At 46.5% G+C, this 24,512-nt stretch overlaps 1 protein-coding gene across 1 annotated transcript in view; it reads left to right on the forward strand.

Annotated features, from left to right (window-relative positions):
* The window catches only part of GGT5 (gamma-glutamyltransferase 5), a 231,551-nt gene that overhangs the window by 135,023 nt on the left and 72,016 nt on the right, over positions 1-24,512 (forward strand). Inside the window, exons 4-7 of the mRNA XM_063935507.1 lie at positions 11,211-11,341; positions 11,438-11,533; positions 16,830-17,019; positions 19,456-19,613. Coding sequence (XP_063791577.1) covers positions 11,211-11,341; positions 11,438-11,533; positions 16,830-17,019; positions 19,456-19,613 — 575 coding nt within the window. The remainder of the gene's footprint in view (positions 1-11,210; positions 11,342-11,437; positions 11,534-16,829; positions 17,020-19,455; positions 19,614-24,512) is intronic.

A 24,512-nucleotide genomic window follows, 5' to 3' on the forward strand; every position in this document is an offset into this window, starting at 1 on the left:
AGTCTTGACAGTTTGACCGAGGATCTTCAAGGTCACCGGAATGATAAAAGTCTTCTTGGGAAATTCTGACTTCTGGCCTGACAGGATATTTCCCATCACCCTCAGGCCCTGAAGTTTTCCGGCTTTTCTGGGCATGATACTACCACATGACCTTTATTCCCACAGTACAAACACAACCCCTGCTGTCTCCTCCGCGTCTTCTCACGCGAGGAGAGGCGGGTAGCCCCAATCTGCATAGGCTCCACAGAAAATTCCTCAGAGTCTGAGGTTCCCTTGGGAAGGAAGGAAATCTCAGTCTCCCTTTCAAGCCTACGCTCTCTCAGCCGTCTATCCACCCGGATGGATAACTGCATGAGCTGATCCAAGCTATCAGGCAAGGGATATTGTACCAGTTGGTCCTTTATCTGGTTAGAAAGACCTCTTCGGTACTGGTGTCTCAGGGCTGGGTCATTCCACTGGGTATCATGGGCCAACCTCCGAAACTCCGTACAGTAAACCTCAACTGGCCTTCGCCCTTGCTTAAGGATCGAAATCTGAGCCTTGGCTGAGGCCGTCTTGTCAGGGTCATCATACAACATGCCCAGTGCCGTAAAAAAAGCATCAACACTTTTAAGCGACGGACAGTCAGGCTGCAACCCATATGCCCAGACCTGTGGGTCTCCTTGTAGCAAGGAAATCACTATGCCCACCCGCTGAATCTCCGACCCAGAAGACTGAGGCCTAAGCCGGAAGTATAGCTTGCAGCTCTCCTTGAAACAAAAGAACTGCGAGCGATCTCCAGAAAAACGATCCGGGAGATTTACTTTCGGCTCCTTAACCCCTGCAGGTGCTGCTGCTGCGGGAGCTCCGCCAGCAGCCTGGGAGGTGTGCATTTTAATGGACAAATCATTAAATTGCCGAGTCAGGACCTGCACCTGATCGACCACCTGTTGCAACGTATTTTGAGGGGTATGCTCCATATTCCCACAAAATTTCAACAGGAGTATTAGGCTGCTGAATATGTTATGCACACTAGTGCCTGCAGGAAAGTACTAGTGTCAGAACTGTTATGCACTCCAGTGTCTGCAGGAATGTACTGGTGTTTGAACTGTTATGCAAAACAAATGGACTCACAGACAAACTGGGGAATATGACATAACGTACACAGAAGGTGATAGGGTAACAAAATACACACACAGTGAACAGAGAAGCCCAGAGGCTAAGGAACTGGGTATCTCCCTTGTATTAGAACTGCTCAGATGTAAAAAGCAAGATGTTGTGTTTTAATACGTAGAGAACCCGAAATGCTGTTGCTAAGGGCAACAGCAAAACCCTAAAGGGTTACCAATGGGTGTGGCAGTAAACTCCTTGGTCAGAGATGGAATGATAGACACAAGGAGAGCCTCCACAATCCTGATTCTCACTTGCAGTGCACAGGTTTAAGCTTACTGCCACTAAACTGACCCCTGACACCTAGCACAGTGAGACAGGATTAGACAGGCAAGTGTTAGAATACAGCCGCAAACTTGCTAAGTTCACAGAGTAATAACAGAACCCCAGCAAGCTAAACGACTGACTCCAGTCTTACTGCTAGGTCTGGATTGGCAGAGTGTAATACCAAATCCCCAGGCCTATTTGCAGTAAGCAACAAACAAATACAAAGCTACACAGTACTGGCTAACTTTCATGAACTGACTAACCAACAGAGATTCAGCAGCATCTGCTTACCCTGAAAAGAGGCCTTATAAAGCAGGTGCTGTCCACGCCCCACTCATACCTCACAGACTGTGAGCACAAAAACCAGCACCGGATCCCCTGCCGTGCACAGAGCCTATAACCACTGCACAGCAAAAGACCCGAACCGGAGTATCAGCTGCGCTCAGGTTACTCCACTAGCACTTGTCTCCCGGTTGCCATGACGACGTGGCAGCACAGGGCAGGAGACCCTAACAGTTGAATGTCTACTGAAGTATGTGCTGCTAGACCCTGCAGGCAGTTTTTCCCCCCGTATAAGGGGGCATAATAATTTAGGCCCAGTATCAGGGGTTTCTTTAACTCCTCATTTATACGAGTTTGTTTATATCACAGTTGCTCTAATTAATGGTATTGTAGTTGATGATACCTTGTGCTTCATTTTCTTGTCTTTCCATATGTCTCTTCCATTTCTTTTTCTACTTTCCTTTTCTTTTTTCCCTTTCATTTTCTACTATTCTTCAGAGAGAATGGGAACCTGATTTTATTATTCATATAACGCTATTTAGGCTGTTCATTACAAAAGAATTTGGTTGTGAAGTGTCTATTTTTCGGATGATGATTGTCAGTGACCAATTTGAACCCTTTCATTATACTGTGATGTTTCTGAGAGTTAACTTGCCCATGTTTTTCTATATTACCCATGGCTTCCCAGATTAAGCTCTATTCCTGGAATGTATGAGGTATAAACTCCCCTATTAAACGTACACGTATTCTTACCTACTTGAATAAGGTTAAAGCTGATGTTACCTTGTTACAGGAAACCCATCTAATACCTCGTGAACATGCTAAACTTAGCATGCTTTGCCATCATGTTTGACAATGTCAAATTTCACCTTTAAACGTAAGCTATATACTTATTATGGACTAAGTACGCAATTGGCGCAGTGAGTACCGTAAGGGTACGCACTTAGCGTAGCAGACGCTAGGCCGTGGGCGCGAGACACGAGCGGCACAGACGCTCACAGAATGATATACAGTAAACCTTAAGTAATGAAACAGTGTAAGGATATGCTTATACTTTAAACCTTAGCAGCAAAGCACTATACCTTTAAACTTAAAGTAGTGCTGGTGATACAAAGTATCAGCAGTGCATACACCTTAACAATGCTTATACACCTTAACAATGCTTAAACAGGTTAAACCACTTTGAAAGCCCTGGCAGGAAAGTGACAACACAGCACTGACTTGTATTTGAAAACCACATGGTTCTAAGGCCACTGTGGATAGATTCTAATAAAAGGTTAAACAATACATATCATACACTACAAACTAACATCAAAATCTAACACAATAACAGAGAATAACATGAGCAATGGCGAACAAAATGGCTACAGAGAAATATACATACATGGGGATGATTCGCGAGCGCGTCCTGGATTCCAGCCCTCAGCCTTTAATGTGAAAACCTTGCAGAGAGAGTGAGTGACTGGGCAGGCAATGGCGGTCTTTATATACACAGCATACAGTAACAATACAATGGTCCCTATAATCTCATGGTTCATTGGACACAGGAATGTGTCTCTGCATTATAACAAAAGGTCATAGGTGGGTTCGAACAGGTGGGCTGTGTCTCTCCCCAACTGCTGTAGTGGGTGGTATCCTCTGGATTCCCCCCGCATGGATAATGAACAGCAAAATACAATTAATGTCCATAAACTACTTTTGTACATAACTATACGCAGGTGTGAGCGATCTTTTCCTAACTAACACCGAAATGTTACCCTTAAAATACTCTACAGCTGGATACTAGACACCACCGTTCAACCTTTATCTGACCCTTCCTATCATGCAAAGAGGAATCTCTCTGTCCAAGAACCGTTTAAACTAAACATACTTGCTGACATTGTTAAGGGGAATATTCACTACAATATACGCTATATGGGTTAAATATGTTATGATCGAGTCGCACGCTAGACGCTTACAAACTCTACCGTAAATGCGCATACTCCGCGCATGATCGCCGGAGCGATCTTACGCAAATTGCGGATATGTGCACTTACGGCAGAGCGTGTGCACGTGCAGCGGGCATGTGCATGAGGGGTTAGTACAAGGCAAGTGATTCATGATATTTTTCGACTTTGACATGTTATAGCCTCTTCCTCTTACAACTCTAAAGCAAGAGGAGTGGTCATTGTTATCCGAAGGGGTCTAAAGTTTGACATTCACCATCAGATTGTAGATGATTCAGGTAGATTTATTATATTAGATATTTCTTTAGAAGGTTCTAGATACATCTTATGTAATGTCTATGCCCCCACAGTCTATGATAAATCTTTCTATCTGTGCATCACAAATCTCCTCAGGCCTTATGCCAGTCTTCCGGTCATTATGGGTGGTAATATGAATCTAGTCTCATCGATAGTACTGGATAGAAAAAGTCCTGCCTCTCAGAATACCCGCCTCTCCAAAGTAAACTTGAAATACATGTTGGACCAATTATAGATATTTGGAGGATATGCAATCCCATCGAGCTGGAATATACATGCCACTCTGCTACTTATAACACTTTCTTGCGCCTAGATTATTTTTTTATTTCCTATAGCCTGTCCACCAGGGTCACTGATGCACACATTGACCCTATTTTAATTTCAGACCACACCCCTATTTCATTAACACTACAAAGTAAATTTGTCCTAGGTCCTTCCTCCCACTGGAGATTTCCTGCCAAAATGGTAGCTTCACAAAAATTCCAGTCTATGCTGGAAACGTCTTGGGAAGCTTTTCACACGTATACTGTAACTCAATCCATGAATTGGACCCTAGTCTATTTTAGCAAACTGCCAAAGCAGTGTTGAGAGGGGACATTATTACTTATATGGCTAAGTTTAGAAAGGAACAAGACTCTACTTAACGTGAAGCTCAAGCCTTGCTCACCTCCTCATTTCACAGTTTGAAATCCTCCCCTACACTTGATAATAAAAATAAATATAAAGCAGCAAAACAACATTTTGACCAGATACTGACTCAGATAGACAATAGATTTCTGACATCGGGTAAACATAATATATTCCAGTTTGGGAACAAACCTAGTCGTTTACTATCCAATCTTCTCAAAACTGATCAGGGTCCTCACCATATTGTTGCCCTAAGAGACGATAATGCCACCATGCATTATGATGGTAAGATAATTTCAGATGTCTTTCATTCTTACTATGATCGTCTTTATTCCCAAGACTCGATTGATACATGTAATAAACAGTTGTTTTGCAAAATGTTTCCTTACTGCAAATTACCCCAGACCAATCAGACTCCCTTGTTCCTCCGTTCACGATCCAAGAAGTAACTAAGGCTATTAAAACCCCCAAACCATTGAAAACTCCTGGCCCAGATGGTATGTCCGGTGAGTTTTTTAAGCTTCTCTCTCCCAAAATTACTGGACCTCTAACAGCTTTCTACAACTCCATTATCTCATCTCACTCTGTCCCTCGTTATTTTAATTCCGCATTGGTTCGTGTCATACCTAAACCAGGGAAAGACCCTACACTCCCCTCCTCCTGCAGACCTATAGCACTTCTCAACGTTGATTACAAATTGTTTACAAAGCTTTTGGCCGACAGACTGAAGCTGATACTTCCGGGAATAATCCACAATGACCAAACTGGCTTTATATAGGGAAGACATTCCGTAACTAATTTAAGGAAGATCCAGACTGTCCTGCAGTCCTTGGAGGATTCTCATACAGGTGTTCCTGCATTTTTATTATCATTAGATGCTGAAAAAGCATTTGAGTTAGTGACGTGGGATCACCTGTTTGAGACACTCCAACGATTTGGCTTTCCTCACCAATTTATTGATACTCTACGAATTTGATATCATAACCCGTCGACCCAAATATTTGTAAATAAATATTTATCAACTCCTTTTTTAACCCACAGAGGAACCAGACAAGGATGTCCCCTATCCCTGTTACTGTTTGCGGCAGCTTTGGAACCACTAGCGATCGCACTGCGACAATTACCGTTGTTTAAAGGCATTTCTATGAAAGGCATAGAATCTAAATTGAGTTTGTTTGCAGACCATATGCTCATTTTTATAACTGACCCTTTGACCTCCATCCCTGCTATTTTCGAAACCATTACTGTAGTTGGCTCATTTGCTGGCTATCAAATCAATACACATAAATCAGAACTCCAACCGTAGAACTCCCCTATAGTTAATAATACCCTTGCTTTCTGCTGTTTACACCAGTACAGAGGGGGTCATTCCGACCTGATCGCTCGCTGCAGTTTATCGCAGTGCAGCGATCGGGTCGGAATTGCGCATGCGCCGTTGCCGATCGTTCAGTAGCGATCGCCTCTGCCTGATTGACAGGCAGAGGCGGTCGCAGGGTGGGAGGGGGCTGGACGGTGGCGTTAAGCCGCTGTTTAGGGGGCGCAGTCCGGCCAATGCAGGCGTGGTCGGACCGTTGGGGGGGCGGGCCGTGGTGGCTTCGTGAGTGGCTGCGTAGTGGCATCGACGATCAACTCCCGGCCAGCCACAGGATCTGCGCTGGCCGGGAGTTACTCCACAAATACAAAAGCATCGCCGCTGTGCTTTTGTATTTGTGCGAGGGGGCCGGACTGACATGCGGGGCGGACTAGCCCTGTGCTGGGTGTCCCCCCGCATGTCAGGGAAGATGATCATAGCTGTGCTAAATTTAGCACAGCTACGATCAACTCGGAATGACCCCCAGAATCCGATACCTTTATAGTGATTTGATAGAATTTAATACCCCTTCCTGGTTCCAACTTTATTTAGCTTGGAAGAAAGGAATCCCTGATTTTCCGGAGATCGCTGAAATCCTCAAGAGCACTGATTCGGTCCTTTAAAGCTTACGATCAGCCAGACTTCAAGAGATCCATATTAGAGTGTTGAATAGAATGTATATTTCGCCCTCTCAGAGGAAACATTTTAACCCGTTACAGCTGGGAATTTGCCCTAAATGTAAAATGTTTAATGCCACTTTAACTCACAATTTTTGGTCTTGTGGGAAATAGAAAAAAAATCTGGAACAAATTCCTTGAATATGTGAACAAAGCCTTCCACCTAGACCTGTATATGTCAGTCAGACCTATGATATTTGCGAATTTCTTCTCATGGCTCTCGAAATTTGATATTTTGAATTTAATCCCGTTATTAATAGTTATGGTTACTGTGGCTAAGCATTTAATTTTGAGTCATTGGATCAATCCAACAGCTCCAAGTGAAAAGGAATGGGAACTTGCTCTTGTAGAAGATCTTTTTCATGAACACCGTATGTCTACTTTCCATATAGATAAAGGAGTAAAGCTCCTCTACAAGAAATGGGGTATTTTCATAGGAAATCTGCCTACATCACCTCAGCACCGTATCTGGAAGGTATTTGAAAATACCTTGTGGTACTCGCTCTATCGCCTTTCTTAAAAATGAACAAAAATAAATATAAATCTTTCAATCAGTTGTTTATTATCTCTCTTTTTATGAATCCATAATGCTATTATTAGTTTTGTGAATCCTCTATGTTGTGACGTCTTAACTGAAATACAACTTCTTTTGTTGTTATCTACTCTCTCAGTCCCCATCATACTCTTACGTTTTTGCCTTTGTTTTTCCTACTTTTTCTTATCGTCTTTTCTTTTTACCCTTCTTTCATGTCTTATACTTCCCTATTCCTTCTTTTACTTATGTTTTCTTCCTTTTCTTCTCTTTCCCTTTAGCTTTCTTTTTTCTCACTATGCAATTTGATGTTAAAATGCTATAGCTTGTAATATTTTCATTGTCATTATCTAGGCAGTGCTACCTTTTTTTTCCATTTATCACATTGCAGAAAAAAAAAATCTACAGTCATTTATTGTTTTGTGCGTTTGACATGACAAGGTCCATGGTTTTTCTGTTAATCGTATATATTCTCTATGTTTATCTGTGTTTTACACTTTACTGAGCCTGACTTACCGTAGTACTCCCATATATCATATACAAATGAATGTCTCAAGTTTGTCAGAACAAACAAGTGAAATATAGAATCATATTTCCTTCACAGCAGGTCGTATTTATTTTCTGCAAATATCTAGAACTCAATTGTTCTTTAAAAATGTAAAACCCTACTTCCAGTGTTAATTTTGGGAAGGATTTTAAATTTAAATTTAGTTTTAGGCTTAGTCACTTTTTTTTGTTGTTGCTTTGTTTTAGTTAAGATGTAGTCAGTTGCTCATAGTTTTCATTTTATGGGCCCTACACACTTGTCGACCCGCCGCTGAGCTTCCCGAAGGCCGATACGGCCGGAGAGCGACCCGGCGCTGGGGGAAGCTGACTGGGGGGAGTGAAGTTTCTTCACTCCCCCATCACCCGGCTCCATAGCTGTGCATGCTAATATGGACGAGATTGTCCATATTGGCCTGCATGCATAAGCGACGGGGCACCAACGATGAATGAGCATGGGGCCGCGCATCGTTCATCGTTGGTGCCTACACACTGAACGATATGAACGAGTTCCCATTCATTCATGAACGAGAATGTTCATTTCGTTCAGTGTTATCTGCCAGTGTATAGAGCCCATTAGTCTATTTTTGTCTAATTTTAGTCCTAAAATAAACTGTTGTTGACAAATACTTTTAGTCAAAATGTTTGTCGACAAAATAAACACTGATCCAAAGCAGGACGGGACTTATGCTTGAAATACACAATCTAGCTGGAAATGCAACAAGTCACCAATATAGTTCTGTATTCATTAACAAATACTCACTATGAGAATATTGACGTACAACACCGAAAGTTAATTTTAATACAAATGACATACAAATTCATACAGATAAATCTGTAAATGTAACCACAATAAAATAATTGAACACTGCTTAATCCGAAAATGTCTTAGAGCAACATCAAGTTCTTCAGTTATCATGCTGAACAGTAGTGTTAAAATCGGGAGGCATTTGATATGCCGGCTGTCGGGATCCCGGCGCTCACCATCCTGACGCCGGAACCCTGACACCCCCCCTGGAGGGAGAATAAATCGTGTGGCACATGTAGCGCACAACCGTGCCCGAAAGGGGCTCTTTTGCGCTCACTCCGCTGCCTGCATGCCGGCGATCGGGATCCTGGCATCGGTATGCTGGGTGCTGGGATCCCAAGCGCCGGCATATCATACTGCACCTGTTAAAATCAGCTTCTTCAGAGAACATATCCAGACTGTGCAAGTATGGAATCACCCTGCAGCTGTAGCTATAAAGAGATGTTTTGCAGAAAGAGACTGTGATGTTATATTCATTGTAAATTGATATAGGAGAGTTAAATTAAATAACATAACTAGGAGGATCTTTTGTATTTTGGATATTTCCTTAAAGAACACCTATGGTTGTTTATAGTAGTGATATAGTTAATTTTAAATAATGGTTTGTTCAAATTTATTCTAACCTGCAGAGCTGAAAATGAGCATAAGCTGTAAGCAAATATTTTCACCTATCTTGAGAAGCTTTATAAACCCCTGTGGTTCTAATAAACATCAGAGTACTGAGTGATACACTATTGGTGTGTGTCCATTACTCTCCAGCTGAATTAACCATTTCTTTTACAGATAGCCTGGTTGACTGACACTTGCCATTATCACTAGGCATAATCTCCAAACTCTCACTTCTCCTCCTTTGTCACTCTTTTATTCCCCATTCCCACCCTCTCCTACCTTGTTCAGGCTGTCTCCCTCTGTAACTGAGTCCTCACTTCTTCCCTAGATTCTACTGCCCTAGATGTCATCATTAGCCTGCTACGATCCACACTTCAATCTTGGCACCCAACCCTAACACACTTTCTTTGAAAACAATCATGCTCAGCTGAATGACCCTAAAGAAACTTGCTCTCTCTATTCCAAAATCATTCTCTCCTGCTGCAGCTTTGCTCTTTCTCTTGCTAAACAGTCCTACTTGAAATGTCTAATCTACTCCAAATTGACTAACCCACACCGCCTCTTCACTACTTTCAATTCTCCCTCCTCTGCCCCTCCCCTTGTCCATCTCTACCCTTTCTCATTCCACCATCTTTACCTCCAAAATCAATTCCATTCACTGTGATATCTCCTCCCTACATACTTCTCTCCACCTCCCTTTACCAGTAGATTGCAAACATTGTATCATCCCCTGTCCCAGATACTGAAGTTGAGGCATTTTCTCTTTATCTTCCACCACCTGCTCCTTCAATCCAATCCTCCCACCTCTTCCCCAGGTACCTTGCTTACCTCATTCAAACATGCATGATCTTCCCCATTCTCAAGAAACCATCTCTTGACCCTTCCTCTCTCTCTATCATTCCATTTCTATTCTCCTTTATACCTCCAAACTCCTTGAGTGTGTTGTCAACATCTGACTCACTTCTTTCCTTTACACTCACCAACTCCTTGACCCTGTGCACTCTGGTTTTCATACACACCAAACTGAAACTGCCCTCATCAAGTCACCAATGACCTGCTTCTGCAAAATCAAATGGTCCATTGTCTATACTGATCCATATCGCCCTCACGGCAGCATTTGACAATGTCAACCACCCCTACCTCCTACAAACTGTCCATTGGCATCTGTGACACTGCATTGCCACTCTTTCTACTTGTCCAATAATTTCTTCCGAGTATCCAGTCCTGCCTTCACCACACCTGTATTCCCCCTTTCTGTTGATATTCACCCAACAATGTCTCTGTTCTCGTGACCTTTCCCCTCCTGCCCTCTCTCATATTACCTACTGTCTCTCAGCCATCTCTTCTTGAATTCCCCACCAACACAACCTCTATAAAACTGAAATATTATCCCCCCTCTTTGTCTTTCCCCTCCACTTCTCCCTCACCTTTGAAAACACAACACCTCCATTTCCTCTGTTCCCTAAGTCCGATGTCTAGGCATCATTCTGCACACTCCTTATCTCCCCACATCCAGTCACTTTCCCATTCTCACCTTGATTATTGTATCTGACTCCTCAATGACCACCCTATCTCCCACCTTGCCCCACTTCCACTATTCTCAACTACTGCATTTTCCACTTGCAACGCTCCACCTTTGCTGCCCCCTTCTACCAATCACTCCATTGGTTCCCTAGCACTCAGAAGTAAATTGAAATTTGTCTTGCTCACCATCAAAGCCATCAACTATTCCCTCTTCCTTACACCATCAAAATCATTGCCACTCACGTTCCATACCACCTTCTTCACACTTCAAATGATTGCTTCCTCACGTATCACCTCCTCCCAAACCCAAATCCAGATTTCTCCTGTGCTTCTCCGATCCTTTCCATCAGACATCCCTGCTAAAAACAAATCTCTTTATCCAAGCTTACCTGTAGACATATGTTCTGGTTATATAGACTTGTGTAGTACCGTTGGTCACCAGTGGGGGCTGCTACCTGGACTCAGCTTCCACTGGTGAACACCTGTACTACACAGGCCCATTTAACCAGAACAGATTCCTAACACTAGGATTCCTAACCACCCATCCTTTTACATATCTGGCCTCTACAATATGTAAATCAATATTTTTTTCTCTCAGGGACATTCTGAAGCAAGGAGGCTCTCCTGTGGATAGTGCGATTGCTGCATTGATATGTACCTCAGTGATACACCCACAGAGCATGGGTCTTGGGGGCGGTGTCATTTTTACCATTTATAATGCATCTACAGGTAGGTTTCCTTGTTTAATCATCACTATGTCAGTAGCACAAGTATGTACAGGAGTTCCTTCTAAATCCTATTGATGTTTTCTGTTATATACTGTAGGAGAAGTGGAGGTCATAAACGCTCGGGAGACAGTGCCTAGCAGATCTCCTCATGATTTAACAAAACAGTGTTCTAGCACTAGCGGGTTGAAAACAGGTAAGAGCTATAGACAGTCGGAAAGCAAAATACATGCTTTTAGGTTGCAGTTCTGTGTTATTATTGTACAGTATATATAGCAAAGCATAAGACTCTCCACCTGAACGTCGATTAGTTTGGTCTAACTTGGTATGTAAACTTTAACAAGAGTCATAGAGGTATGAGTAATGCTGCAATAATTCTTATGTTATCGCCACCTAAAGATGGTGGGGAAAAAGAAAATCATAGAAAAATGCTGAAAACTGAACTATCCTAAGGCGGGTCCAGCAAAGTAGTTACTTAGTCTTACCATTCTGGGTCAGTATTGCCTAGACAGCTGAGTAGATTTTATAAAAAAAAGGGGCTATCTACAACTAAAAGTTCCGATGTTCCAGTTGTCAAAGACCAATCCTTCTGTCCACTTGAAAACTCACAATATTTATTTTCCCATAGTTTAGGCTACTGAATCACAGTTCTGTGGAGGATAAGTTGGAACAGGGGCATATAAACATAAGTTCCTACTGTCCCATACTGTCAAGGAGACTCCCAAATTTTGGGAAGCTCTTCCAGGAGAGTAGACTAGCCTCCCAGATCTGCTTACTTTTCCCACTGAAGTGGTTGGTCCAAGGAGCAAGATGACCCAGTTTGCTGCAAATCATGTCAGTGTGTCTCGGTTGACCAGTGCCAGTTTTTTTTTTTTCTCCAAAATTTATTTTTAATGGTATAACAAAGAATAATATATCATAATAACACAAACAGAAAAGGAAAAGGAAAAAAACAGAAGCGAGGGAGAAGAAAAAAGGGAGGGTGGGAATACATGTACAAGATATAGTAAGACACGGATTCAGACCGGAATTGACAAATCAATTGCGTACAATAAAACCACATTATGGTAATAAAAAGGTAGTAAAAAAGAGCAACTCTAAGTCATATTAATGCACGTGCGCGGTGGCCCAAAAATCATCAGTATGCGATCCATACTGAGTAGGGTCCCTGGACTTTAGTTTCTATAGCATCAAGCAGTGGTATAATGTCAGAGCGCCAGTGATGAGCTATAAGAGATTTTGTAGCAATCAAAATATGTCCCATCACGTATCTATCCCTTGAGGTAACATCCCCATTGTAAAGATAAAATATTGCAACAAGGGGATTCGGTGGCACCGAAATCCCTGTAGCTTTAGAAATGAATAAAAAAAACTGGTACCGCAAAGGACGAATCTTAGAGAAGGTAAGTATCAGGGTGACAGTTATGGTTAGGGCTAGGGGGGTGGTTAGGTTTAGGCACTAGAGGGGGGTGGTTAGCCGTACATGCACCTCCCCCTGTGACTTAACCCTAGCTGCCACCCCCACTATCTTAGCCCTGGCCGCCACCCCAGCTGGGTTAAGGTTAGGGCTGGGGGCAGGGGAGAGGCGAATTAATTACCTCATCCCATGTCGGCATTCCAATTGTGGGAATGCCGATGTCAGCCATGTGACCGCCATCATCACTTGTTTTGAGACCTTACCTAGGACAAGTAAAGTGCAGTAACAGTGTGTGTTGTTGGAGGCATGCATGATCTGTAGTAGAGAATAAAAACAGGTACATTTACTTTGGTTGCTTTCTTCTCTTACCCCTTTTACACTCGCAGGAAAATCCCGGGATATTGCACGTGAACGCGCATCATCCCGGGATTCTTCTCAGTGTAAATGGGTACATGGACAATTTCCCGGGACGAGCATCCCGGGATTTCATCCCAGGTCAAAAGCAGGGTTGAACCCGGGACCGTCCCGGGAAGCTGTGTAGTGTGAAAGGGTCCGTCCCGGCAGAGCCGGATTAAGACCATGGGGGGCCCGGGGCACTTAACAGAGTGGGGCCCCTAATAGAGAAGGCAGAAAATAAATATATATATATACACACACACACACACACACACCCAGGGCCTCGCAGGGACTAGTGGGGTACAACACAAGCCTCGAGCCGGCTGTATACCATGCCCCTTGTCAGCCTCACATACCCACTCCCCTGTGCCTCCTGTACCTGACACCCCTTTGGTCCCCGTCCCTCCACTGTATATCCCAGAAGAGGTCCCTTCCCGGGTGTGGGGGTTAGGAGGGAGTTTATGGGGTGTGAATGTGGGAGACAGTGGGAGTAGGATGCGTGGTGGGGTTAGAGAATTTGGGTGGATGTGGGGTGAACACGGGGACTAGGCCGTGTGTGGGGTGTAGAGGATTATGGGGTGTATGTGGGGGAATAGGGTGTGTGGCAGGGGTAGAGGGTTATGGGGTGTATTGTATGGGGGGACTGGAGTAGGGTATGTTGGGGTGTACAGGGGCAAACGCAGGATTTTTACAGGGGGGTTTCCTATATAAATACATACACATATATATATATATATATATATATATATATATACATATACATACACACACACACATACACACTGTATATATGAGTGCACCCTGACAAGCGAATGTTGGTGCTATCAACGGAGTGCCGCGTGTGTGTGTGTGTGTGTGTGTGTATATATATATATATATATATATATATATATATATAGCACTGGCAGCACTCCTTGGTCTGGAATCGTGGGGACATACACTATAGCACACCTGAATGTCATAAATACACACACACAGTTACAGTATATGCAGTAAATATACATTTATGTCACACACACACCTCTTTCACACTAAGGTAAAAAAAAAACAAAGCCACCATCATTTATAGAAAATAAACCACCATTTTTTATTAAAGTAACCCCCCCCCCCCCCCCACAGAAAACCGCTGCCCACATCCCCAGGCCTGTGATTCTACCTATGCTGTACACTCTTTTGCAGAGTGGAATACAGTGTCTGAGCACTGACCAGGCCAGCATCAGACCCCCTTCCACTCCTCCTCCTCGGGACCCATCAGCACCCCCCAACTTGTGAGACACACACCTGGAGGATTATTGCAGAGTCCGTGGAGCCTCACCCGGCCAGCTCTCTGCTTCAAAGCTCCATGATAGTACAGTAGCTTCCTGAGGCTGACAGGAGCTGTGCGCTGCAGCTCCCTCTAGTGTCCATTCAGCCAGCGTCTCAGTGGATTGGAGGAGGTAGCTGCCGCATGATAGAAACAGCCTGCGGAGCTCCTCCGTGACAAAATAAATAAATAAATATCAGTCAGCGGCGCGATGGAGGGGGGGGGGGGGGGGGTAGGTACTATTGGACAGCTGAGCCGTCGCTCAGCTCAGCTGTCCTGTCTGTGTGCAGCTGTGCAGTGAGGACGGGAGCTGGGGAGCACATCACCGCAGATCGGATCGGAAGAGAGATCCGATCTGCGGTGTGGCAGGGGGCCCTTTTGGAAAGGGGGGCCCGGGGTACGTATCCCCCAGGCCCCCCCCTTAATCCGGCTCTGCGTCCCGGGATTCACTATCCCGGGACTGTTAAAAGGACTTGGATTGGAGCTTTCTTGGGCTCAGAAAAGCTGATGTCATCTTTTCTGAGCCCAAGGCCATTTCTAATGACATACTAATGCATTTGCAGGGATATCCCGGGATCAGTGTAAATGGGGCTGTCCCGGGTCGATCCCAGGTCTTAATGCAGTGTGAAAGGGGTCAGTCCCGGGTATGCATCCCGGGATGCATCCCGGGAAGCATCCCGGGAGTGACCCGGGAGTGCGAGTGTAAAAGTGGTATTATTGACTCATGGTTCTATTCCTTTGAAGCTTTTTCTGTGACACATACTCTATAACTTTTGTTTAACAATCTGGTTGATTTTGGAAGTATAGCAGGCAACTAACTAGTGCAACTGGCTATCACAATCCAAAACTTTGTTGTTGGTCTGTGAGCTTCCCGGTGTTCTTGAGAAGTAAAAATGTCTTTCTGGTTATGTTTCTGCCATCAGACTTATGAAGAGGATGTAGATTTTTATTTATTTTTTCATTATTGAAGCATGACATACTGTACACATATAAGTCATCAAATAAATACTTCCAATATGAGTACAACAAAACACACATTAAGAGCACTTATCCAGTCAGAACAAAATAAAATTAGCAATTCAGTATGTTCAAAAATGGTGTCAACCCAAAAACAAGTCTGGGAAAATGATGTGAACCCGAATCCACTTCCTCCACCTTCCTTCCATCCATTGGTATGAAAAATTAAATTCACCAAGATGTTGAGGAAATAGTTTTTAATATCTTGCTGATTGTGCATTGCATTACAGAGTTGTGTCAGCAGTCTGTACTGTATATACAGTGAAGCGGAGAAGGGGGGGTATGGGTATTCTTTATCCAGGGCTATTGGGGAGGACCAGAAGGGGGCCCTGGTCCCACCCCCACCCATTACCTGGGCCCGGCAGAGCTGTCAGAGCCCCTGGATATATGAGATTGAGATTCTGAAATTTGATGCATACTGGGTGGGGTGGCAGACTTAAGTGATATATGTTAATATTGTACTAACTTAAACACTAGTAGGGACTATTATACTGATACTGTTTTATAGAAGGCATAGATCAAATACTATTCTTAGATAGCCAGGAAGGAACTGTGCTTCACCAGGTCTATTGCAAAATCCAGGTGTGGGCACGGTACCGCTATAGTCTATTCTGCTGCCGGGTTCGTGTCAGGATCCCTGCGCTTGGGATGTCGGTGGTCAGAATACCGACAGCAGCATCTCGATGCGCAGGATACCGACACCTACTAAGTAAGTATGATAACCCTAACCTCCTACCCCCCTAACCTTAACCCTCCCTCCCCGCAGCCTACCCTAAGCTTCCCCCTGCGGTGCCTAACCCTCCCTCTCCGCATCCTAACCCAAACCTTCTCCCCCGCAGCCTTGCCCTAACCTCCCCGATTTGTGCCTAAACCTGACCCCCCCCCCCCCCCCCCCAATCCCCACCACCCGATCCCCCTTTCCCAGCCCCGGGATACTTGCATTCGGGATGCCGACAGTCGGGATTCTGGTGCTGGCATTGTGATTAATGTCAGGATCCCAGCTTTGGTATTCTCACCGGTGTCAGGAATCTGGCATCGTTATTCTGACAGCCAGCATCCCGAATGCCGGCATGGTGACCGCATCCCATGCAGCTCTGATCTGAAAAGAGCACAATGGGCACCTTTCCTGAGCATGTGTTCTGGATGGCTTTATCGATGAGAGGAGAAATCCTGTATTCAGCCCTGGAGGTACTGGCAGCCAATGCAGTGTCTGACAGAGAGATCCAGCTTTGGTAGAGAAATGATGCAACTGCATCATGTAAAAAGTTTGGAGACATCACTGTATTTGGTTGGCTGTTTAGTAAAGGGTTACAGTAATAACTGATCTAGTATCCCCTAACCTCAGGTTGTCCCATGCAGGAGTGCAATGGATCGGGGTGCCAGGAGAGCTAAGAGGATACAAGGTCGCACACCAGAAGCATGGACGGTTACCATGGAAATCACTCTTTGAGCCAACAATTAATTTAGTTAAAGACGGAATAAAGATCTCAACTGTTCTAAGCAAATTCCTGACACCCTTCGAAAAACTAATACAGAATCATAGTTTGTGGTAAGTACAAGAGCTGGAGTAGTATATACACTAAACAGCATTGTGTGTTTGCCCAGCGTAACACTGCGACATACTTGAAATACTCAGCGGCTCATGAAGATTTGGGTGTAAAGATCTTTTTTTTTTTTTGTGTGCTTTTTCTGCTAATTCCATTTAATTGTATTGAACATGTGCCTCAAAAATTCTATGCTTACAGGCGAATGAATGTATGCACCTCCTATTAGGGTTTCATATTATACATCAGGTTTGGCCAACCTATGGCTCTCCAGCTGTTGGAAAACTACAAGTCTCATCATGCTTTGCTACAGCTTTGTTATTAGGTAAGGCTAAAACTGTGGCAGGCAGGGCCGGTGCTAGGGTGTTTGGCGCCCCCCTGCAAACTATAAATTTGTGCCCTCCTTCTCATATTTAATAAAGGGATACACAGTAATACCCCTTATATACGTTACAACACACAGTAGTGCCCAATTACACACAATGACCATGGTATTGCTCCAGGCCAGTGTCACCCCCCACCCCGTGTACCCTCCAGGCCAGTGTCACCGAACACTTATGTGTTTTCTCCAGGAGAGTGTCACCCCCCACCATTGTGTGGCCAGTATCACTCCCCCCCCCCCTGTTTTCTCTCCAGGCCAGTGTCACCCCCACCCCTGTGTTCTCTCCAGGCCAGTGTCACACCCCACCCCTGTGTGGCCAGTGTCACCCCCCACCCACCCCTGTGTTCTATCCAGGCCAGTGTCACCACCCACTCCTGTGTCCTCTCCAGGCCAGTGTCACCCTCCACCCCTGTGTGGCCGGGTATGGAACTCAAGGTCGAGAGTGTCTAGATCGATACACATTAGGTCGACACCTATTGGTCGACACAGGAAATATGTAGACACGGCCATTAGAAAGACATGAACAAGGTCAACATGGAAAAAGGTCGACATGGTTTTTAAAATTTTTTTTGGGGTGTCGTTTTATTCGTAAAGTGACGGGGAACTCCAATTAGGACACCCTGTCCCCTCGCATGGCTTGCTTCGCTCGCCATGCTTCGGGCTAGGTGCCTCGTTCTGCTACCGCGGAGCTCTGCACAGGTTACCGTTCCCAGTTGTAGTCCACGTGGATCGTCAAGTATGAAAAAGTTAAAAAAATGAAAAAAATTGTCAAAAACTCATGTCAACCTTTTTTCCATGTCGAACTTGTTCATGTCGATCTAATGGTTGTATCGATATATTGCCTGTGTCAACCTACTCAATGTCGACCAATAGGTGTCGACCTAATGTGTGTCGACCTAGACACCCCCCCACACACCCGTGTGTTCTCTCCAGGCCAGTGTCACCCCCCACCCCTGTGTTCTCTCCAGGCCAGTGTCACCCCCCACCCCTGTGTTCTCTCCAGGCCATTGTCACCCCCCACCCCCGTGTTCTCTCCAGACCAGTGTCACCCCCCACCCCTGTGTGGCCAGTGTCGCTCCCCACCCACCGCGGTGTACTCTCTAGGCCAGAATTACCCCCCCACCCTTGTGTTATCTCCAAGCCAGTGTCACCCCACCCCTGTGTTCTCTCCAGGCCATTTTCACCCCCCATCCCTGTGTTCTCTCCAGACCAGTGTCACCCCCCACCCCTGTGTGGCCAGTGTCACTCCCCACCCACTGCTGTGTACTCTCTAGGACAGTGTTACCCCCCACCCCTGTGTTGTCTCCAGGCCAGTGTAACCCCCCACCCCTGTGTTCTCTCGAGGTCAGTGTCACCACCCCAGCCGCCCCTGTGTTCTCTCCCAACCACTGTCATTCTGCACCCCAGTGGTTTCTCTTTCTGTCAAAACACTCCCCCTCCTCGACAGTGTACTGTCTGTTCAGCTGATCTGCTTACCTCAGCCATTACACCAGGTGTAGCTGTGCCCTGGTTTCAAGTGTCTGTGGTGGGCCGGCCATTCCAGTACCTTCGAGGTCTCCCACTTACCATCACTTATTGAGCAGCGCTCCGCTCCTCCCCCTCCATGTTGCGTTGTGGGTCAGCGTCACAGTCAGCCTGCCTCTGGAAGCCCTGGAAGCAGCTTCCTTCCCAGTCCCAATCCTTGCTCTGACGCTGTTGGCACTCGATCCTCGCGCTCTGCCCACACTACCCCTCCTCCTAGAGCAGAGCTCTCACTGCTCTGTACTTGCCACCGGCGCGGCGGTGCTTCGAAGATGGTACCGTAATACTGCTCAGCAGGTTATCAGAGGGAGGAGAGCGCCTCCCTGCTTTGCATACCCTTGCTGAGCGGGTTGCGCCGGCTGTGGTGGCAGGGCATGCTGGGATGTGTAGTTTCACAACATCTGGAGAGCCACAGGTTGGCCAGGTCTCTTATACATGTTTATGACTGTGTGGATTCCTTTCTCCGTCTTCTAGATACATACCTTGTAATCAGCTGCACAGGAAGCTGCGTGATATTCTGTGTCTCTTTGTCTCCTAGTGAGCTGTTCTGTAAGGATCAGGAAGTGTTAAAGGAAGGACAGTTTGTAAACTTCACCCAGCTAGGGCACACTCTCAGGATGCTGGCAGATAAAGGAGCTGACAGCTTCTATGAGGGTCCCATAGCAGAGAAAATGCTAGAGGATCTCCACAAGCAAGGTGGGTTATCCTCTGAATTTGTCCTTCTTGCCTACATACTGTAGCGGGATCCATTTTCTGGCTGAGGCAATCATAATAACCCAGCTGCACATTTACGAGAAACAAGTGAATTGACAGCTGCATTCCAGTCTACTAAACCTCACACGTCAGATGCATCCACGCGCCACTCAAGCACACTTATCTTATGAAATAAAGACACCACAACTGTAGTTGGCGTGAAAGGGGTCAGCTTTTATTTTCTGACTGAGAGGGAGGCCTATTAAATACTAAAACTAAAATGCAGACTTCCCTCTCTAACTAAGGTGGCGGGGAGAAGAACGGTTAAACATAATAAACGTAACATGGGTGATCAACATTATAATACATAAAAACAAGCAATAAAAAACATATGTGTGAGGGAGCCTCCTGCCCCAGATGTTCCGGGATCGGCCTCCTGCCTCCATCCCAGACATCGAAAAATCCAAGGACAGGGGTCGACCTTCTGCCACTACCCCTGTCCACCAACAGTTGCAGGGACGGAGGTACGCTCCGCCCCTATGGGATAAAAAATTGGGCCACCAGCCCCGCCATCCACATATGTTTTATACCAATTATATGGACCCACTTGGTAAAATGATGCCCGTAAACTAATTCTAAAAGATATAAAATTACCTCAAAGTACCCCCAAACTGACTAACCGTGAACTCATAATTAAATTTAAGTAACCGTTCAGAAAACCGGCCACCGAAAGCCGACACAATGAACCCAACAGTAAAACAAAACCAATTTTTTTCAGGGCGGGAGGGCGGGTTACGTGAAGACACTGAAAGAGGCAGGAAATGGTGGATTAGCAACCTATATCCATGGCAGTACAGCCCCTATCCACAATCCAGCCAATAGCCTCCCGGTTCCTCCATCTACGTTCCTTCCACTACAAAAAACCTTAACCCCTTCCAGGCCAAAGTGATGCACTGAGCAGCGCTCCGCAAGCCCAGACAGTGCGTTTATGCTGCTATGGTCATATTATATTCCCTACGCAGTCTTAAACCTCACACGTCAGATGCATCCACGCGCCACTCAAGCACACTTATCTTATGAAATAAAGACACCACAACTGTAGTTGGCGTGAAAGGGGTCAGCTTTTATTTTCTGACTGAGAGGGAGGCCTATTAAATACTAAAACTAAAATGCAGACTTCCCTCTCTAACTAAGGTGGCGGGGAGAAGAACGGTTAAACATAATAAACGTAACATGGGTGATCAACATTATAATACATAAAAACAAGCAATAAAAAACATATGTGTGAGGGAGCTTCCTGCCCCAGATGTTCCGGGATCGGCCTCCTGCCTCCATCCCAGACATCGAAAAATCCAAAATCCAAGGACAGGGGTCGACCTTCTGCAACTACCCCTATCCACCAACAGTTGCAGGGACGGAGGTACGCTCCGCCCCTACGGGATAAAAAATTGGGCCACCAGCCCCGCCATCCACATATGTTTTATACCAATTATATGGACCCACTTGGTAAAATGATGCCCGTAAACTAATTCTAAAAGATATAAAATTACCTCAAAGTACACCCAAACTGACTAACCGTGAACTCATAATTAAATTTAAGTAACCGTTCAGGAAACCGGCCAACTGCCAGGTTACCAACCTGCCACCGCCACCGAACTAAAAAACCCACACAACAGAACAGAAAAACTAACTAAAGAGACCTAAGAAAGCACGAAAGAAAAAACCCAAATGGACTATCAAAAAGGAAAAAACTATCTAAAGGAACCGAAGAATGTGAATAATGTCCTCCAGGAAGATCAGCATGCCAGCCGGCGACAAATGCACCCCGTCAGACCGGTATTGTGTCGGATCACGGTAGGAGATACCACCGTGCGGCACGACCAGCCCGCCATGCTGGAGGACAGCACGACCAACGACCGAATTGACCCGCCTCCGAACCAGGTCAATCGCCCCGGGGTTAAAGGCTCCGTGCCAAGACCGCCGGGGGACGATGTCTGACCAGAGGATGAGGCAAAATGGCCAGTCAGCCATAAGTTCCAGTAGCTGACGCCTGATCTCGAGGCGAATGTCGAGCCCAGTGCGGCGTACCAGATCATTGCCACCCAGATGCAAGACCAAAATCAGGGGGTACCCAAAACGGCCAACTGCCGCCCGAAGCCAGTCCCGCAGGCCATCCCAGCGGAGGCCTTTACGCCCCAACCAGCGCACAGCCTGCAGCTCCGGAAACCGGGTGGTGTCGCAGGCCAGAGCCGACACGGACAGCCAATAGATGTAGGAATGGCCGACAAACCATATAAAGTGCGGATCTAACCGCCGTCCTGCAAAAGAAGGGTGTGACGAAGGTTAAGAAATGAAATAAATAAGGTATGTAAATGGGAAACCTAACTGCGTCCCTAACGGGGAGGGAGTGGGGGGGGGGGTAGGTCGCCCAATTTGACTTGAGGCAAAAACAAAACTTCGTTAGCCGGCAAAAGCCGTAATTAAAAACCAACGTTAAAACAAAAATTCCTCAAGGCCCCCGTAATCACAAAGTGCGACTGCGACGAGCGGCTAGTCCTCAAAGGGGCGCACTGGGAGGAAAAGGCCTGATATAGCGTCTGACTGCACCAGACCTCCACCTACCCAGTGCCCGGACTTCGACCTCGGACCAACCCGCCGCATCGGCAGCTGAAGCAGCGCCAATGCGGAAAGAGTGAGTCCCATAGTCGGCCGGAGATAGACCCAGGTACAAAATACAACGCCCCAAAACTGACCGGAATTGATATCTGGTCAATGGGGAACCGTCGCTATGGACGAGCCACCCGGTGGGCGTTGGAGGCCGTATGGACGAATAAGCCCGGGCCGCAGAAACTGGACAAATGCCCCGCGCACGAGCCGGACCCATTCGAACCCACTGCCCCCTGCCGGCTACGTCAGTCTTGGAGCGCTGAATCCTGCACCATAAACCGTCGGGGCGGACGATGACATGGGCCTCCAGCATGGGCGAGGCAGAAGCCCGAGAGACGGACACCAGCTCACCCACCCTGAACGCACCGTGGAAGGCCATAGTAAAGGCCACCCGGAAGAGGCGAACCTCGTATCCCGAAGAGCAAATGCTCTGTAGGGATCCCAAAATCCACCTCAGCAACGCACCGGTGATCGGCTGGCGAGTATCCGGGAGGGGCGGAGTCGCCCGAGCCCAACCTTTCAACACCCGCCGGAGGAAAAAGGACTTCGTAAAATCCGCTTCCCCCCGAAGCTGCAGAAAGTAAGATATACCTGCCAGAACCCTGTTAACAGACGCCCGCGAAATCCCGTCAGAGTACAAAACCCAGATGTAGTCTAAAAGTAAATCATGAGAGGTCTTACCACACTGGCCTTTCTCCAGGAGGAAGCGACACCACCGCTCCCAGGCGGCCCGATAGGCCGCAAAAGTTGCAGGGGCCAATGACCTGTGGGCTAACGCCTCCAAACCGGGTGGATGACCTGCCACACAGAAGTAGGACATGATTCCCCATGGAGTAGAGCTGTAGGAGCCAAGCGCCTAAATCGCTGCAAATCGCCGCGTGACAGGGCATCTGCAATTTCGTTACGCACGCCAGGGACATGCTTGGCTTGCAACGTAATGTTGTTCACCAAACATAACAAGACTATCTGCGCAATGACCCGCAGTACCGGCAAGTTTGGCGGTTGACGGCAAAAACCACGCCCAGATTGTCGCACCAGAAGACCACATGTTTGTTACACAGGGCATCGCACCATAATTCCAAAGCGACCAGAATAGGAAAAATTTCCAGCAACAGCATGTTCGTAGTGAGGCCCTTGCTAAGCCAGGCACGCGGCCAAGGAGACGCGCACCAACGGCCCGCGAAATAAGCGCCGAATCCGAAAGCGCCAGAGGCGTCCGTGAAAAGCTCCAGGGACGGGCTAGACACGACCGCCTCCTGCCAAATACAGATGCCGTTGAAACGAACAAGAAAATCGTCCCAAATACGTAAATCCCGGCGGATTTCGAGGGTCAACCTAAGGAAATGATGCGGGCGTCTAACCCCCACGGTAGCCCGTTCCAATTTTCTACAGAAAACCCTGCCCATGGGGATAACCTTGCAAGCAAAGTTAAACAGGCCCAATAGGGATTGGGCCTGCTTGAGAGTGAGCTTGCCCGCGGCCAGCGCATATAGGATACCGTCACGTAAACGCAACACCTTGTCCGAAGGAAGCCTACAGAGACCACCGACCGTATCAATCTGAATCCCGAGGTAAACCAAGGAGGCGGAGGGACCCTCCGTCATTTCTGGTGCAACCGGAACCCCGAAGCGTTCAAAGAGGGCCAGAGCCCCCTGCAGCAAGTTGACGCAGCGAGGGGAATCTGAGGGGCCGATAAACAGAAAATCGTCCAAGTAGTGGGAAATTCCCCGTTCGCCCGTTGCCTGCTCGAGACACCAGTGGAGGAAGGAACTGAATCTCTCAAAGTAGGCGGCAAGAGATAGAACAGCCCATAGGGAGGCACCGATCTATGTAATAGCCATCGTCCAGCTTAAAACCCATAAACCTGAAGGTGGAAGGGTGCAGCAGAAGGAGACGAAACGCAGACTGGATGTCCAACTTACACATAACTGCCCCCGGGCCAAAAGACCGGATGGTGTCTATGGCCGAATCAAAGGATGGGTAAACGACCCTACACTGGTCAGCAGGGATAGCATCATTAACCGAGGACCCCATAGGACAGGAAAGGTGTTGGATGAGGCGAAATTTGCCCGCTGTCTTTTTGGGCACTACGCCTACGGGGGACAAGACCAAATCTGGCAAGGGGGGTTCCCGGAAAGGGCCTATCATCCTCCCTAATGCCACCTCTGCCTCTACCTTGTGCCGGAGCACGTCCGGAAACTCCCGAGCCGAACGTAGGTTCGTACCCGTCCCGGG

This window comes from Pseudophryne corroboree, chromosome 1, assembly GCF_028390025.1.
Source record: "Pseudophryne corroboree isolate aPseCor3 chromosome 1, aPseCor3.hap2, whole genome shotgun sequence".
NCBI classification, from domain to species: Eukaryota; Metazoa; Chordata; class Amphibia; order Anura; family Myobatrachidae; genus Pseudophryne; species Pseudophryne corroboree.